General features: G+C 49.2%; 1 protein-coding gene across 1 annotated transcript in view; it reads right to left on the reverse strand.

The window, feature by feature from the left end:
* The window catches only part of MYO7A (myosin VIIA), a gene marked incomplete at both ends in the record, with an annotated part of 28,074 nt that extends 14,370 nt beyond the window's left edge, over positions 1-13,704 (reverse strand). The window contains 12 exons of the mRNA XM_009867419.1: positions 498-624; positions 1,909-2,036; positions 3,284-3,373; positions 5,941-6,117; positions 6,861-7,064; positions 7,592-7,801; positions 8,355-8,462; positions 8,626-8,844; positions 9,810-9,894; positions 11,394-11,488; positions 13,128-13,220; positions 13,546-13,704. Coding sequence (XP_009865721.1) covers positions 498-624; positions 1,909-2,036; positions 3,284-3,373; positions 5,941-6,117; positions 6,861-7,064; positions 7,592-7,801; positions 8,355-8,462; positions 8,626-8,844; positions 9,810-9,894; positions 11,394-11,488; positions 13,128-13,220; positions 13,546-13,704 — 1,695 coding nt within the window. The remainder of the gene's footprint in view (positions 1-497; positions 625-1,908; positions 2,037-3,283; positions 3,374-5,940; positions 6,118-6,860; positions 7,065-7,591; positions 7,802-8,354; positions 8,463-8,625; positions 8,845-9,809; positions 9,895-11,393; positions 11,489-13,127; positions 13,221-13,545) is intronic.
* Between the last annotated feature and the right edge of the window lie 1,626 nt (positions 13,705-15,330).

Genomic DNA, 15,330 nt, shown 5'->3' on the forward strand with positions numbered 1-15,330 from the left:
GCTCTTCCAGTTAAATTAAACCCATCCCTTTTTATAGGTAAATTTTTTTTTAATATTATTTTTTTGGTCGCGCACATGCCTGAGGTCATGCTGTCAAAGCCAGTAGATGCTTGGATGAATGCATGGACCTTCACATGCAAGAAACAGGGGAGAAACATGGGCTGCTCTGGGTGTGCAAACTCCATTTGCAGCCTTCCCCAGTGAATTTTCCTTCCAAAAGTCATTCAATCACACCTTCATACACCTACAGTGCCGGAGGCACCATCTGAACTGATTATCTATACTCCCTTTAGAGTGACAGCAAAGAGAGAGTGACAAGTGTGACTCATGTCAAGCACTTCAGACATTGAACCTTGACCACAGACATTGACCACATCCACTTTTCAAAGAAATTTTATGTTGTTTTCATGTGAAACCCGGGAGAAAATCTGGTCCAATAGTCAGAAAGAAAATGTAATGGCAGATAATTGATGAGACAAACATCATCTATGACTTACCTTCACAAACTTCTCAGAAGGAGCAAAACATCCCACGCAGAGGGACATCAGGATCCAGCCCCTGGCGTGGCTGCTTTTGGATGGGTTCTGGGTCAGCTGCTTGCAGATTTGACAATAAATTTCATCCCTGCAATAGGAACAAAGAAAAGCATTAGAATTAATGAGGTGGGAGAGTTTCAACACAAACAGAGAGAGAGACCCCATCTGCATATGACTGATAAAAAAACATTTTAGCATGACCTAATGACGGTCACCCAGATCATGGCACTGTCTCTGAAATGTCATCTGTCACCACCCCCAAAACATCTGCTGAGTCTTCTCTGTGCTTCAGCTGAGATTTCCCACAGGTGGCTGACACCTGCTGAGAGTGAAATGAAAGGGAATCTCAAGATTCAATGTCACCCCTGGGTGATGGGACCTGTTCTGGCTTCTTACAAAGATTTCCCAGTAATACCAAAAAAACCTCCTGATCTAACGGTCGTGGAGGGCCATCATCTGGGATGCTTCACCCACTGGCTGTTCCTCTTGAGACGCTTGAATTTGTTTTGTGGAAATGTTAGGAACTGTCAATTCCAGTGGAGGGCAAGGTTTGCCCAGCTCTTATGTCCAACCAAGCACAGCAAGTACATTGACAAGTATCTCAATCTGGGATTTACTGTCTGCTTTTGACTTCAACCTTAGTTCTTTCCACGCAAAATGAGGGATAACAGTACTTCCTCATCTACATGGCAGGCAACAAAAACGTTAGCCAACCCTTGACACCGAAAAACCCTGTGGGAACACCCATGGGACACCACCAGGTCTGTCTTCAGAGCAGATTGCGTGAAGAAAAGTAAGGTTAAGGGTTTCATGGTGAACTGGGAAGAAAAAATGAAAATTAGAGAAACTGGTCATCAGGTGAGGCTGTCCACCCCATTTCTGGAGTGAGCAGAGAGGGGTGAGCAAAAAGAACATGAGACTACATAAACAAGGAGTGTATTATAGCACACGTAAATAGGCCAAACCAAAGACATGCAGTTGGCCTTAATTTCGCACTTCTTAATTTTTGAATGCTTAATTTAGCAATCAAAACACATCTGAGTTTTTCATTAGCTGCTGTTAAAAATAGTCACACAAACAAAGGAGATCCAAATGGTCAAATAGAAAAATAAGGACAGTGAACAAGACTGACCATAAAAAACCCCAATCCAGTAGCCATTGGCACTTTCGGTGGTGTTTGAGACCCTTTGCACGGTCTTTCAGCCAGACCTGGTGTGGACATGATCCAGCTCATATTATATAACACAAGCAGAAAAATGATAGGAGAGCTTTGTAAAGCTGCATACGATAGCAAAATTGTTTGGACAAGAATAGCTCGAGGAAGAAGGAATGAAAAGAATGGCATGGTTATGCCTTCGTCTGGATTTCTAACCTTAAGGCTGGCCTGAGGATGCCGTTGCCAATAATGAAATGGAGTTTCTCCAAGTTGGAGGTGGGTCGGTCTTCGAGCATGCTGTTACCCTGCAACGTGGACTCACCGTCGTGAAGTCTCTTCGTCACCTGCCAACCAGACACATTGCCCTCTTTCAGTACAGCCAGTTACCATGTGCCCCCCACCCCCATCCCAGGAGGACTCCTCCAACACCCAGGAGGGGTCTCAAAAGTTCTTCGGTCTAGCCCTTTATCAGCGATGGGAGGGTGGGACTTTGTTGGCTTTAATCACGTATGGGTGAGGCTGAAAAAGGTCTTGTCTAGTCACACTCCTGCCTGCTTGGTCTTGGCCCAGGGTTTCTGCAATAGCACCCTCTCATCCCAGCTCTGAGCTGGTCCTGCAGCTGGGAGAGGGCCACCAAGAGTCTTTGAAATAATCTCAACTTATTGCTAAGGAGGACCTTGTCCCTTTAACTCAGCCATATAAATAAAAATCATTGAAACACTGACAAAATGGATCATCTCTCTATGTTAGTGATGCAGCCAAAAGCATGTAGGCATGGTTCTGTTTGTGTGAGAGGAGATGGCATCTGTCCATCTACCAGCTCTGCCTCAGCTAGTCAACCCAGTCTCCATTTAGAGCCACTGGAGAAAGACAGAAATTTCTAGAGCGTGTTCAGAGCCACATTAGAATAAGCTGGGTTGGGTCCTATTTCTCCCCATTGACCCTAGAGGGAAGGGGTTGATTCTCTCAGAGAGCAAATTTTCTGCTCTCAAGGCAGCTATAGCCAGGTGAGACGGTGCCTGCCGTGGAAGTGGACATGGCAGCATGTGAAAAAAGTCTGAAATCATGCCCTTGCGTTGCTTTCATCCCCCCCTGACCCAACAGATTTATTGCTCCTCATTCTTTTTGAGATGGGATTTTCAACAGCTCTCAACTTGGACTTCCCCTGGGAGGCTCTGAGCCTGGCACTGGGGGGGAGCAGAAGGTGGTGGGAGACCCCACCTCCACTACCTACGTCACGTTGGAGGGCAGGGAGCTAAAAGCAGGGGTAACATTCAGACCATCACAGGGTGGTGAGAGGTATCAGCAGCTGGATGGAGGGCTGTGAAAGAGGGGAGGGAAGGTGCTGGATGGATGGAGAACGGGAGCCGAAGGGAGGCCGGCACGAGGTGCAGAATGACTCAAGGAGACACGGGAAGCCAACCTTTCCCCTTAAACACTCCTTAAATCTTTCAGGCAGAGAGACAGGTAGCGCCAAACCCAGAGCAGGGCTGGTTCTATGTTGTCTAGGGAAAAGCAGAAGAGAGTCAGAGAGGGCTGCGGACAATCCAACGGCACTTGTGCTGCCAGGCGGCCAAACGTCTCCCCTCACCTCCTCAGTCAGTTTGGATTTCTTCTTGAGTGTTAAGGAGACCAGTTTGTGCCGCACACTGTTCTTCTTGTGCCCATCAATGTGAGTACTCTGCAAAGCAAAAGGCGTGGACGCGATGAGGTGAGACACAGAGACCTGTCGAGTACGTGCTCTTCTTGCCTCCCCCGAGCTCCCACAAAACACCCTTAATCCTGGGCAGAGAACGAGATATGTCAGAGGCTGGTGGGAACAAGAAGTATGGACCCATATTCTTGTGCCCACCAGTAACCCATACCTGACTCTGAATTTTGTAGACAGAGCGTCCCTCAGATCAAAACTGCATGTTGGAGATGTCTGAAAAAGTTATGCTGAATACATGGCTGAATTGAGGGAGGTGATTCTCTCCTCTACTTTGCTCTGGTGGGACCCCACCTGCAGTTCTGTGTCCAGCTCTGGGGCTTCCAACATAAGAAAGAAAAGGACCTGCTTGACTGGGTCCAGAGGTGGTGATCAGGGGGCTGGAGAACATCTCCTATGAGGACAGGCTGAGAGACTTGGGGTTGTTCAGTCTGGAGAAGAGAAGGCTCCTAAAGGGGAGACCTTGTAGCCCCTTCCAGTACTTAAAGGAGGCTATAGGAAAGCTGGGGAGGGACTCTTCATCAGTAAGTGTAGTGATAGGACAAGGGGTAGTGGTTGTAAACTGGAAGAGGGTAAACTTAGATCAAATATTGCAAGGAAATTCTTCACTATGAAAGTGGTGAGACCCTGGCCCAGGTTGCCCAGAGAACTTCTGGATGCCTCATCCCTGGCAGTGTCCAAGGCCAGGTTGGACGGGGCTTGGAGCAACCTGCTCTCGTGGGAGGGGTCCCTGCCCATGGCCGGACTGGCAGAGATGGTCTTTAAGGTCCCTTGCAACCCAAACCATTCTATGAGTCTATGATTTTATGACTCCTAGTTGGCCTAGGTCCACTCAGTTCTGCTATATACCATTCAGGCTTGTTCCCACATTGCTAATGAGAAGAGTGAAAGGACTCTCTGAGATAAGCCATTTGCACAGCAAGTTTGTGAGCTGGAATTCTTCTTACCAGGGGTTCATGGACAGCTAGTTATCCATAGTGGTTTTATCACCGTTAACCAGTTCTGTGCTCCATCAAATTTCCCAGAAGAGTAAGTTTGGTGTGGGACAGACCCAGGCATTGACTACATATCCTCAAGTTACTGCTGGCTTTCTACTTCTACACAAACTTTATGTCAGCAGTGGGGTTAAAATGACATGGATAATCACTTTTTGAGCTACTTAGCCTCTCCTCATGTAAACAGTTATGAAAACACCTTGTTTTTACACCAGATCAGCACTTTAAGTCCTGCAGGTGAGATGGTTTATATCCACCATAAAGCCAAGCTTGTTCTCTACACCTGGATTTGGGTATCGTCAAGCTCAAGGTCAGATCAGACATCCCTCTGCACTGTTGGGCACTCTGCAGAGCAGATTGAACCACACACAAAAACGACAGCTTCAGTTTTCCTTCTCTTCTGTGCTACCTGATGTCTCAATTGGACAGAACATGCCTTTTTGGAATAATGAAGCATGAAATGACGGGTAGAAAGAATGGCAGGTTATTCTCAGTGTATATTCTTACAGAATTACAATCCAGATGAGGCTACTATCCTTCTCAGGTAATTCCACGGAAGTGTTGAATGATATCATCTTCTCTAGGAAATTTGTTAATTTACATCTGCAAATGGTGCAAGGGCTTGTCCAGATGTGACTACAGAAAATGTGAAAACGAAAAAGTGCCACCTAGAAAATGCCAACACCAGGTAATATCGTGTTCTGCCAAAGAAAGCAATTTCCAAAGAAATCGCTACTCTGTGGGCCATGATTTATCCAGAGCAATATCTTATCTGGGAGGGGTCCTAAGACAAAGTCCCCCAGTGACATCCCAGAATGCACTGAGGATGCAATAAAGATATATATTTTTTTTAATTTCCTCAGCATAATCCTCTGGTAACTCGTTACTTCCTTCTCAGTTAAGGACACATTTTCAATTTATTCTCTTCTGACTCAGTGCAGATCAAAAAGAAATCCCCAAAGGGGAAACTGATGACACAGGACATTGTTCTCCTCCCATGTGCTTCTGATAGGACAAGAGGAAATGGCCTCAATTTGCACCAGGGGAGGTTTAGGTTGGAAATTAGGAGACATTTCTTTACTGAAAAGATTCCAAGGCACTGGAATGGGTTGCCCAGGACAGGGGAGGAGTCACCATCCCTGGAGGTATTTAGAAGTCGGGCAGACCCAGTGCTCAGGGATGTGGTTTAGTCGAGGACTTGTCAGTGTTGGGTTAATGGTTGGACTTGATGATCTTTAAGGTCTTTTCCAATCTGGGCAACTCTGTGATTTTGTGCCCTACAAGGAGGAAGAGAGAGATCAAAGCCCCATGAGAGATATCAGGGCGCATCCCTTACTGTACTGCTGGGGGACATTCAGATATCTCTGTGAAGAAGAAGGGACAGGATCAACCACTGAGACACGAGTGATTGTCCCTTTGTAGTGTAACTGCAAATGCAGTCGACAAACTGCTCGCCTGCAGCAAACCCCACAACTCGTTGCTTTCCCACACATTTCAATACCCAGCACCCGACAACAGCGACTCCTTCACAGCCTCAGCAGTTACCTCTCCTTCTCCCTGCAGAGCCTGCAGTTCTTTCTTATAGGTCTTTTTCCCAAGAGTTTCATAGATTTTTGTCATCACTGGTATCTTCTCGCCACCATCGCTCATGGCTGTGTGATATTTCGGCTCGGGGAGGTCTCCCATGAAACGGAGGATAGTGATCCATACAGCGAGGGCTGCCTATTTGAAAGGAAAGATTAACCCATTAGCTCGCAGCAGGACATTGGAGGGGGTGGCTAAGCCATACCGAATCCATCAGGAGCACCGCTGCGGTCTCCCTGTACATCTGCAGGACAGTTTGGCCCACAGCGCACATCCCGTGTGAGCAAACCACAAATTCAGGCTCTCTGTTCATGCCATCCTGAGCGGGTTTGTGCACCCTACAAGGGGATAGCTTCTTGGCCGCGAGATGCCACTTTTACAGAGGGGCAGCGACTGGCAGCTCCTAACCCACTGCAGAAGGGAAGGAGAACCACGGTGAAGGTGAGCTCATGGCTGCTGTAAGGTTCATTAGAGCCGTGCAGGTTTAACATCATTCTGCTCTTGTATCTCTGGTTATAGGACAAGTGTTTCTCCTCTGCTAGCTCTGGTGAGGTAAGAAGAAACTTCTCCACCTGCTGAATAGCAGCTTTGCAAGCAGTGTTCACTCAACAATTTGCATTTCCCATGCCCTGAGTCCAGAGCACTTCATTAACTGTCCTCACATAAATATCAAGGAACTCACCACTATATCCCTCTAATGCTTGTTGTCCTGCCAGTGCTCAAAGCATGCTGGTGGGACGGTGCCTACTGTGCTCTCCACCAAACCACGAGCACACCAGTGTATTCCAAAGGGAAACTGCTGGTGCCTTTTGGGCAAAGAGCTCCCCAGGCTTGCTCCAACCCACCCTGACCTTCTCGAGTTTTTTCATCCCCTGCCTCACCAACTGGTCTCCTTCATCTTCATGGTACAAAAGAGGCTGCTTGAGAGGCCGGCGGACGTAGGTGTGTGTCGTCGTGCCCTGGAAATATGTGGCGGCAAACTTGGCAAACTTGTACTCTGAAAGATCTTCCTCCTCTTCCTCAGGGAGAGGCAACGCTGCATCCAGGTCTTCTTCCTCCAGCTCCTTCTGGGCTCGCTCAAGATCCTGGTGGGGAAGGACAAGTCAGGTGCTCAGCATGGCTTCGAATACTGAACCACCCTTTCTCCTTGAGCCTGACTTTTCTCTCTGTCTGATTTCCACCTCAAAGTGAAAAGTCACCTGGAGCAAAACCCACAAAATATAGTTCTGGAGCCTATGTAAAGCCCAGGTCCTGAAGGACATGCCCGTGCACACGAATGTCCCCTGAGCAGGAGGAGAAGCAACAAGCATGGCCCCTCTCCTAGTGCAGAGAAAGGCACTGTGAGTCATGATGAAGCTCAGAAGAAAAGATCTCAAAGGCCACAAGTCCTCAATGATCTTACACTGACACAGCTGCCCTCCATGCAGTGGCCTCAAACTGTCTGTCTGTCCCCAGCCACAGCACATCAACCCTCTGGGGTCATGCAGAAGATGCTGGTCTTGAAGGAAGTGTTCAGAGGCCCCCTTCTGTGTTGTCATACTCTCCACTGATTCATTAATGTGTTGCTAAAAGCCTTTCATGTGATTGCCAGGTTCATGTATGTCCCCAGTACCTCGAAGCCATTGGGTGCCTGTCCTTCCTGGCCAGGCAGCGAGGATGTTGTCCCCAGGAACCCAAACATTTTGTCCACCATTTCCGAGTCGTTCACTGGCTCGTTGCGAGCTTTCTCCATTTTTTCTAAGAGCTCTTTCTTCCGACGCGCTTCCTCCTTCTCCTTCACTTCTCTCTCCGCGTCTTCCCGTGCCAGCTGGGCCAGGCGTACCTGCAAGGTGACAAAGCCAATGACTGAATCGCTCCCTCCAAAGACCTAAATTCTGCAGGGCTTGGTTTTAGAAAGGCAAACTGCCCAAAGCTTGGGGCACTATCCCAGCAAAGTGACTTGGAGCAAATCAGTGGGATGTCCACATCCCAGCTTCCTGACTGCAGAAGGACAAAGCAGTAGCATTTTCTCCTTCTTAGTGCCTGTTTAGGGGGTCTGGTACATGCACAGAGATCTCACTGACCTTATTTTTTTCTTTTATACAACCACCATGTACGCGCGCACACACACACACAGTGCGTCCCAGTTCCCCTTTAGCCTTGCAAAAAAGCAAGTGAATAATAACTGTAATCTCCAGCATTCCTGTGCAGCAGATCAGAAATTCTGGAGCAGCTTCAAACTAGTTAGAGCACAGCGTACTTTAGTAAAATAAATACAAACTGCTCAAGCAGGGCAGAAATCCTTTAGATATTTTTTGGCATTCCCCCTCAAAGGAGCAAACCTAGTCCCTGGAGAATAGAGGCAGAGCCTCAGAAAGCAACTAGTCCCCACGTACTTGGTGCTTCTTTTCTGCTTCCTCTTTGGCTTTCTTGGCACTCATCTCCTTTCGGAGCCGTTCTTCTTCTGCCAGTCGAAGTTTCTCTGCTTCCAGGCGTCGATGATACTGGGGGGATAAACACAAGGGCCCTTCTGAGTAGACATAATTTTTGACTTTTTTTTTTTTCTCTTTATAAACCCATCCCATCAACATGTGATGCACAAGCACGTTTGTTTCCCCTCTCCCCACCTCTATTTCCAACAACTAAACTCTCCTCCTTGGTACTTACTTCCCCACGGAGGCGTTTATACAGCCTTCGGGCGATCATGCCCCGGGCGTACGCCTGGACGGTGAGGACAGCCCAGAGGCGATGGCGAAAAGCCCGACGGACCAGGTAGCCCCGGCATCGTGCCTGAAACTCAATGATCCGCCGGCGAGCCATGTGGTATTGCTTGTGGAGCTTGCGGGATCGGTAGAGGGCTTGGAGTCGCAGGAAGCCGATCCGCATCTGCCAAGAAGGAGCAGGATGAAACCACCCCACCGACCCAGGGGCTCGCCCACCGTAAGCAGATTTCCATCGCTAATCTTCTGCCACTAATCTCCTTCTTGTGAGGCTGTAAATAAGAGCCACTGCAATTGGCCCCTACCCAACAAAAGCCTGAAGGAGGGAGGTTCTCCAAGGAGAAATGAAGCCCACCAGGTGCTGCACTGATTCAAAGCCTAAGAAGGACACTCCTTCCCTACTGAGTCCTACAGAGCCCTTGAGAGACCCCAAGAGGTCTGGTTGGTCATCTCAAGGCAGCCACAAGCCATGAAGGCTGCTCACATGGATGTTCAGGGTCTGCAGACTTCCCAAGAAGTCTGGTTGGTCATCTCAAGGTAGCCACAAGCCATGAAGGCTGCTCACATAGATGTCCAGTGCCTGCAGACCTCCTGCCTGACAGCCAAGGCGCTATTTCAAGGCAGGAGGCAACATCCTGACCAGCCTGGAAGTAGCTATTCCTGTTAAGTTGCAGGCTTGCAGGGTGATATTGAGACACTTTAAACCCCAACACACTTCCCAAATGACCCGCTGTTGGGTCAGAGCCAGCTGGGACAGGAAGAGAGAAAGGGCTGTGGACTGGGTTGGGGAGAAACCAGACCTGATCCCACCTGGAGATGGAGTCTGTTTTTTAGATGAAGCTGCTCTTGAGTTTTCTGTTACCTGGAAACACTTTTAAAAGCCCAAGTGACCGGTTTGTGCAATGAATGTGTAACTCACAGGGAAAAGGACAGCTAGAAAGTGGTGAAGTGCTCTCCTCAATGAGAGGCCAAAGCAGCGAGAGTAAGCCTCCATTCATAGCTCCAACTGATAAAAGCCAACCCCAACCCCTCCTACACTCAATGGGGCATTTTGAGCCAGGAAACTCTTACGTATGTCCCAGCTGAAAGAGGTAGAAAGGCAGAGGTGTGAGGAAGCAACCCCATACTCACAGCACCATAGTTCTTCCTGCAGTTATGTCCACGCCAGTACCTCTGAATCATCAGGGCTGAATTTCTCACTTTCAGGAAATTGGACCTGCAAAGGCATTTCAGTCACTCGCCTCTGCGGTTTGGCTGCAAGTTATCGTCATCTCCTGGGCCTCATTCTTTGGAGATTTGAAACTGAGCGGCCAAGTGGAGTAAACACTGCATTTTTGGCCTGAAAAAGTCTCCTCCCCCAGCGATTTTTCATTAAAAGGTCTGTAGGGGCTCTCTCTGATAGGTCTCTGCAGGTAGATTCTGCTGGGTTATGTGAATGGGCAGAGCAGGAGATGCTGAGCATGGTCCCTTCCTTCCCCCCATCCCATCCTGCATCCTCTTCTCATGTCTGAAATCTCTTCCATACCTGCTCTCGTCACTCCAATGCTAGCACCTGAGAACAGATTCAGTCCCACCCAGATGATCAAGGACAAACTTCAGCAACACCAACCTGCTACCCCCATCTGCTCCTCCCACCCTCCTTAGCCTGGCCTGATTCTGCCTGTAGACACCTCTGAGACAACTGTGTTGGAAAGGTCTCACCAGGATTACTGTGGGTAAGATCGCTCAGTTATTTTGAATATTCCCTTTCTGTGAAGCTTAAGGCACAACTGGAGCCACAGCCATGTTTTGGGGAGTCAAAGAGCAGAAAGAACTGTCCTTCCTCTGTGGGTGAAGCTGATCCTTCACTGTGGTTCTTCTTATGTAACTGTGCCATGAGCTCCCCATGGGCTACCCGCCTTCCTCCTAAGGCCGACAACTGGGTTGCAAAGGGAAGAGTCCTGAATCCCTTGGGCTTTGGGAAGCTTAATGTTAGTTGTGGTGGATGACCCAATGGTCCCAGTGCAGTCTTGTGGAGATCCCCATAAACTGGAGGCTTAGCATTGCCTTAGAATCATAGAATCATAGAATTGTATCAGCTGGAAGAGACCTAGAAGATCATCGAGTCCAGCCTTTGTCCTAACCCTATCAACCTACTAAACAATTCCCCCCAAAGCAACATCCACCCGTCTCTTAAACCCCTCCAGAGACGGTGACTCAACCCCCTCCCGGGGCAGCCTGTTCCAATGGCTGACAGCCCTCTCAGTATGGAAATTCTTCCTAATATCCAACCTGAACCTCCTCTGGCACAATTTAAATCCATTTCCCCTTGTCCTATGACTCTCCACCAGGGAGAATAGACCAATCCCCCCCTCTCTACAACCTCCCTTCAGGTAGTTGTAGAGAGCGATGAGGTCTCCCCTTCGGCAGGCTCAGAGCCCCGCTGCTGAAACGTGACGGCAAACTTCAGCTCCCCTGAAGACACCACTGAACAGGGATAGAAGGACCTGTTCTGTCCACGTTTGAGGCAGGTAACACTGTTTTCCTCTTTTTTCCTCTACTGTTTTCCTCCAATACTTGCTGCACCCGAATGGCAACACATCAGGGCTCCCCTCTCCCCGGCTGCAGGCAGGGCAGGGCAGACGGGTGCCAAATGACACATCCCTCAGGAGCTGCTTGCTAGGTGAAGCATCCCACAGAGCTCACCTCCGATTTAGCCATGGGGCTCACACCTACCTGTCTTTAAAGCCACGGACCACCTTCTGGATGAGGATGACTTTGTCCGTGATGGCCTTATCCCTCTCAATCTCCAGCAGCATGTCGTGGTGGTCCTGTGGGAGGAAGCGACACAGTGCCCGTGTCTCAAGCTTGCCACCCGTCCGACATGTGGGAGGAGGCATAATAAGAAGTCCTTCCCAAGAGGAGATGACCAAAATGAACTCTTGGGACATTTTACACCCCAAGGATGACCCCATCTACTTACTGGGGAAATACTAATGTAAACCCTAGAGATCTACTGCCTTCATTCCTAAATGGACCAGAGCATCCAGAGGCTGCATATGGAATCATAGAATCATAGAATCACAGAATCATGGAATCATAGAATCATTGAGTCATAGAATCATAGAACAGTTTTGGTTGTCCAGCCTTTGTCTCAGCCCTGTCAACACCATTAAACCACGTCCCTCAGCACAACATCCATCCTTCTCTTAAATATCTCCAGGGATGGTGACTCAACCCCCTCCCTGGGCAGCCTGTTCCAATGCCTGACAACCCTTTCAGTAAAGTAAAGCTTGAAAACAACCAAATTGCATTTCCCTTCCATGCAGAACTCCCTGTCAGCCATGGGAGCCGTTCCCAGGAGCACTGGAGAGGTTTGGGAACAAACTGCAGGTTGCCTGGGTCCCATCGCTCCCTCTAGCCAAGGCTGCACCACCTGCAGGCCCTAAGGACATAACAGCTCCCCGAAATACTGAATTTCCTCGCCCTGAGGCTCTCAGATGCACCAGTCCAAGCGTTTTATGGATTCCTCCCACGCTGCTTGCAACTTGGCTTTCTCTCCCGGTTGTGGCACGCCACGCCACACCGCGCTGGGTGCAGCAGAGGCAGCTCCACATGCTTCCTGCTTTGCTCGACCTCCTGCAGCCCCTCGGGGCCTCCCGATTTCTCTGTTTCCTGCCCTGACAGCTGTGAGATCTTGATAAACAGGCTCTCGAAAGAGCAACTAGCGGGCACAGCTCCTAGGGAAGAGATGGGGTTGTTCGTGCCGGCAATGGGGCTGGGGGTGAATTTAGATATATAAGTGGTCAGGGTTTACTGCTGAGATTTTTGCTCAGACAGAAGCCTTTGCTTCCATCCTGGTTCCTGGCCAGCTCAGAGCAACGCAAGAATTATTTTGTAAGGAGAGGTGAGAGAAAATAGGGCTGTGGGGGACCTGCAATGTTGAGTTGCTCTGTGTCGGCTGGACTGATGCAGAAAGGGAGGCTGGACTGATTCAGAAAGGGAGGCTGGACTGATTCAGAAAGGGAGGCTGTAGGCACGTCTTGGGGGGCACAAGGATGTGCTGAAAACAAAGCGAGCCTGTCATGCTCTTGGTATCTCTCTCTGCAGGACATCCCTCCTGCTGCTGCTGAGGTTGCAGGAGATGAGGTTGAGCAGCTCAGCCCAGGAGGGAAAAGGCCATGTGATGTACGTGACTACGTCTGCCTCCCTGTGGGTATGTGCATGCATCAGTGCTGGCAGAACATTAGGACTTCCTCCTGTCTGCTTGTTCCTAAACTGGCCCCAAATATCCCAAATATTTCAAATATTGTGATTCTGTGATCTTTCATTGGCCAAGGTTCTACCCACTGCCATGCCAGCCCAAAGGCCATGGGAAAAGATCTCATTTTGTTATGAAAAGAGAATGGTAGGAGATCCTTTCACAAGCAAGGGTCCCAGATGGTAGGAGGGATGTGGAGAACCACCTACCTTCAGGAATATCTTCGTCTTTCCAATCTGCCAGTCGTCATCCTTCCCGAGCACCGCTTCGGCAATACGCTGGCACGTCCCACGCAGGTCGCCCTGGGAGGAGAGGCCATGAGATTCACCAGGACCAGTCTCACCCATTGATCCTTTTCTGGACCTAATTTTCTGCTAATTCCAGCAATTTTCTGCTAATGAGGTTCCCAGGGCTTTAATGTCACCACATTTCAGGTGAGTGAGAGGGACACTACCCGTCCCTGCCAGTCCAATAACTGTTCTTCCTTCACTTAAAGATCCCAGAGCACCACTGTAACATCTGGGCATCAGATGTGGCTTAGTTGCTTTCGGAGAGGATGCCCTCCCCATAAATATCTCTGGAGAGCCCAGCAGAGAGCAACTGTTAGCCATGGAAGGAAATGCTCACCTGCTTGTATGCTGGCTTCACCCCAGGCATGAGCACCCGGTACCGGTCCACGAACTCCACAAAGGTGTAGCGGATGGGGTAGCCGGCTCGGCGGATCCGGATGGTCTCCATCATACCCGAGTACCTCAGCTGACGGACGCACAGCTCCCGGTCAAACAGCTGTGGAGGTTACGGGACACGATGGTTTGATTGCACATAGGGAGAACTTCTTTGCTAAGAGAGTGGGAAACACTGGCAAAGGTTGCCCAGAGAGTTGGTGGAAGACCCATCCCTGGAGATACTCAAGGTCAGGCTTGATGGGTCTCTGAGCAACTTGATCCAGTTAAATGGGTTAACTGGGTTAATTAGGTTAACTGGGTTAACTGGGGTTGATCTAGATGATCTCTGCGGGTCCCTTCCAACACAACATATTCTATGATTCTATGATTCTATGGTCTTGGCCTGTATGGGCCATGAGACAGTGGGGACTTTGAAGATGTGTGGGGTAACCAAGTCAGGCATCCACCCAAATCCTTCACGTGGTGGACTCAAGGCTGTAAGTCTGTTGGCTCTCATGGACCTGATCCTATGAACTGCTGAGAATGTTTTACTCACTCCATTTGTTTAATTCCTGCTTGGACAACCGGATGTGTCCTACACATCACACAAGGGACTGAGAGGAGAACTGGAGAGCACAGTGAGCACCAGTCAAACCATACGGTCACCCTCTCAATGACCATTCATAGTCATTAACTTCTGATCATCGCTCTAAGCTTTCCTGTCATCATCACGACAGTCTGTATGGGCAGGGCAGTACCATTTGCAGACAGAGGACCATATCAGGAAAGGCTTGGACACCCAAAGGTCTTAGGGTGCTGCATCACATGCTCTTAGGGCAGGTGATGCCCTGAAGTCCCACAAAGAAAGAATGCAGCCTTGGAGATGCCATGGCCCTGAGATAAGCTTGCTGTCATCAAACCACCCTGTACCCTCAAGGACATCTGAGGAGCTTAAAATGAACAGGTCAGGACTGAGGCCAGCTGCAGGTTTTAAGGAAAGGACAAATCTCAGACCAGCTTCTGTGGCTGCTCCTGACAAGTAATGGACAATTTGATGGCCAAACAGCAGACACAGGTATTTGCAGGTATTTGCTAATAAAATCTGGCTGCTCTCCTTTGCTTCGGGTGCCTCAGGATGGATGATGAGTGGTGCTGCTAGATGGGTAAAGGGAGGTTAAGGAAAATCTCTGCTGTGCTTTAGCACATTGAGGAGGATCCTGGACCCCTTGAGAGCATCTGCTTTCAGCCTGGTGTGGTCTGCTAGGAGCATCCAAAAAGTGTTCAACCCTAAGGTAAAAATAAATGCAGGGGTGCTGTGGTGCTGGTACATCACAGAAAGTCAGGATGGTTAATCCCAGCCTGGGCCAAAGAATTAATGCCAGGATGTTATTCATCTGCCTCCCTCCTTCAGCTGTCTAAAATGTGGGCATCTGTGCACATAGAAGGTATGAGTGTCTAAAATGTGGGTCGCCTAGGTGAGTGAGGAGAGAGAGGCATGTACCTGTATCTCAGATACCCCTGCATTTCAGATGCATCTCCTGGGACAGGAGGCTCTGCCCTATGGATGCACCCACCTCCTGGAGGTAACTTTTTGATGAGCTCATAGCAGCCACTTCACCATGAAAGGGCTGGAGGAAAGTGAGACAGATCCTGATCCCCAGAGAAAACAGCAGATGTGGGAGCAAAAGGCAGAAAGTAGCATCACCCAGAGCTGGTCTCAAGCTGTCCCTTTCAAAAGAGGGTACTG

The sequence above is a fragment of the Apaloderma vittatum genome, unplaced genomic scaffold (genome assembly GCF_000703405.1).
Source record: "Apaloderma vittatum isolate BGI_N311 unplaced genomic scaffold, ASM70340v1 scaffold7454, whole genome shotgun sequence".
In the NCBI taxonomy this organism is placed as follows: Eukaryota; Metazoa; Chordata; class Aves; order Trogoniformes; family Trogonidae; genus Apaloderma; species Apaloderma vittatum.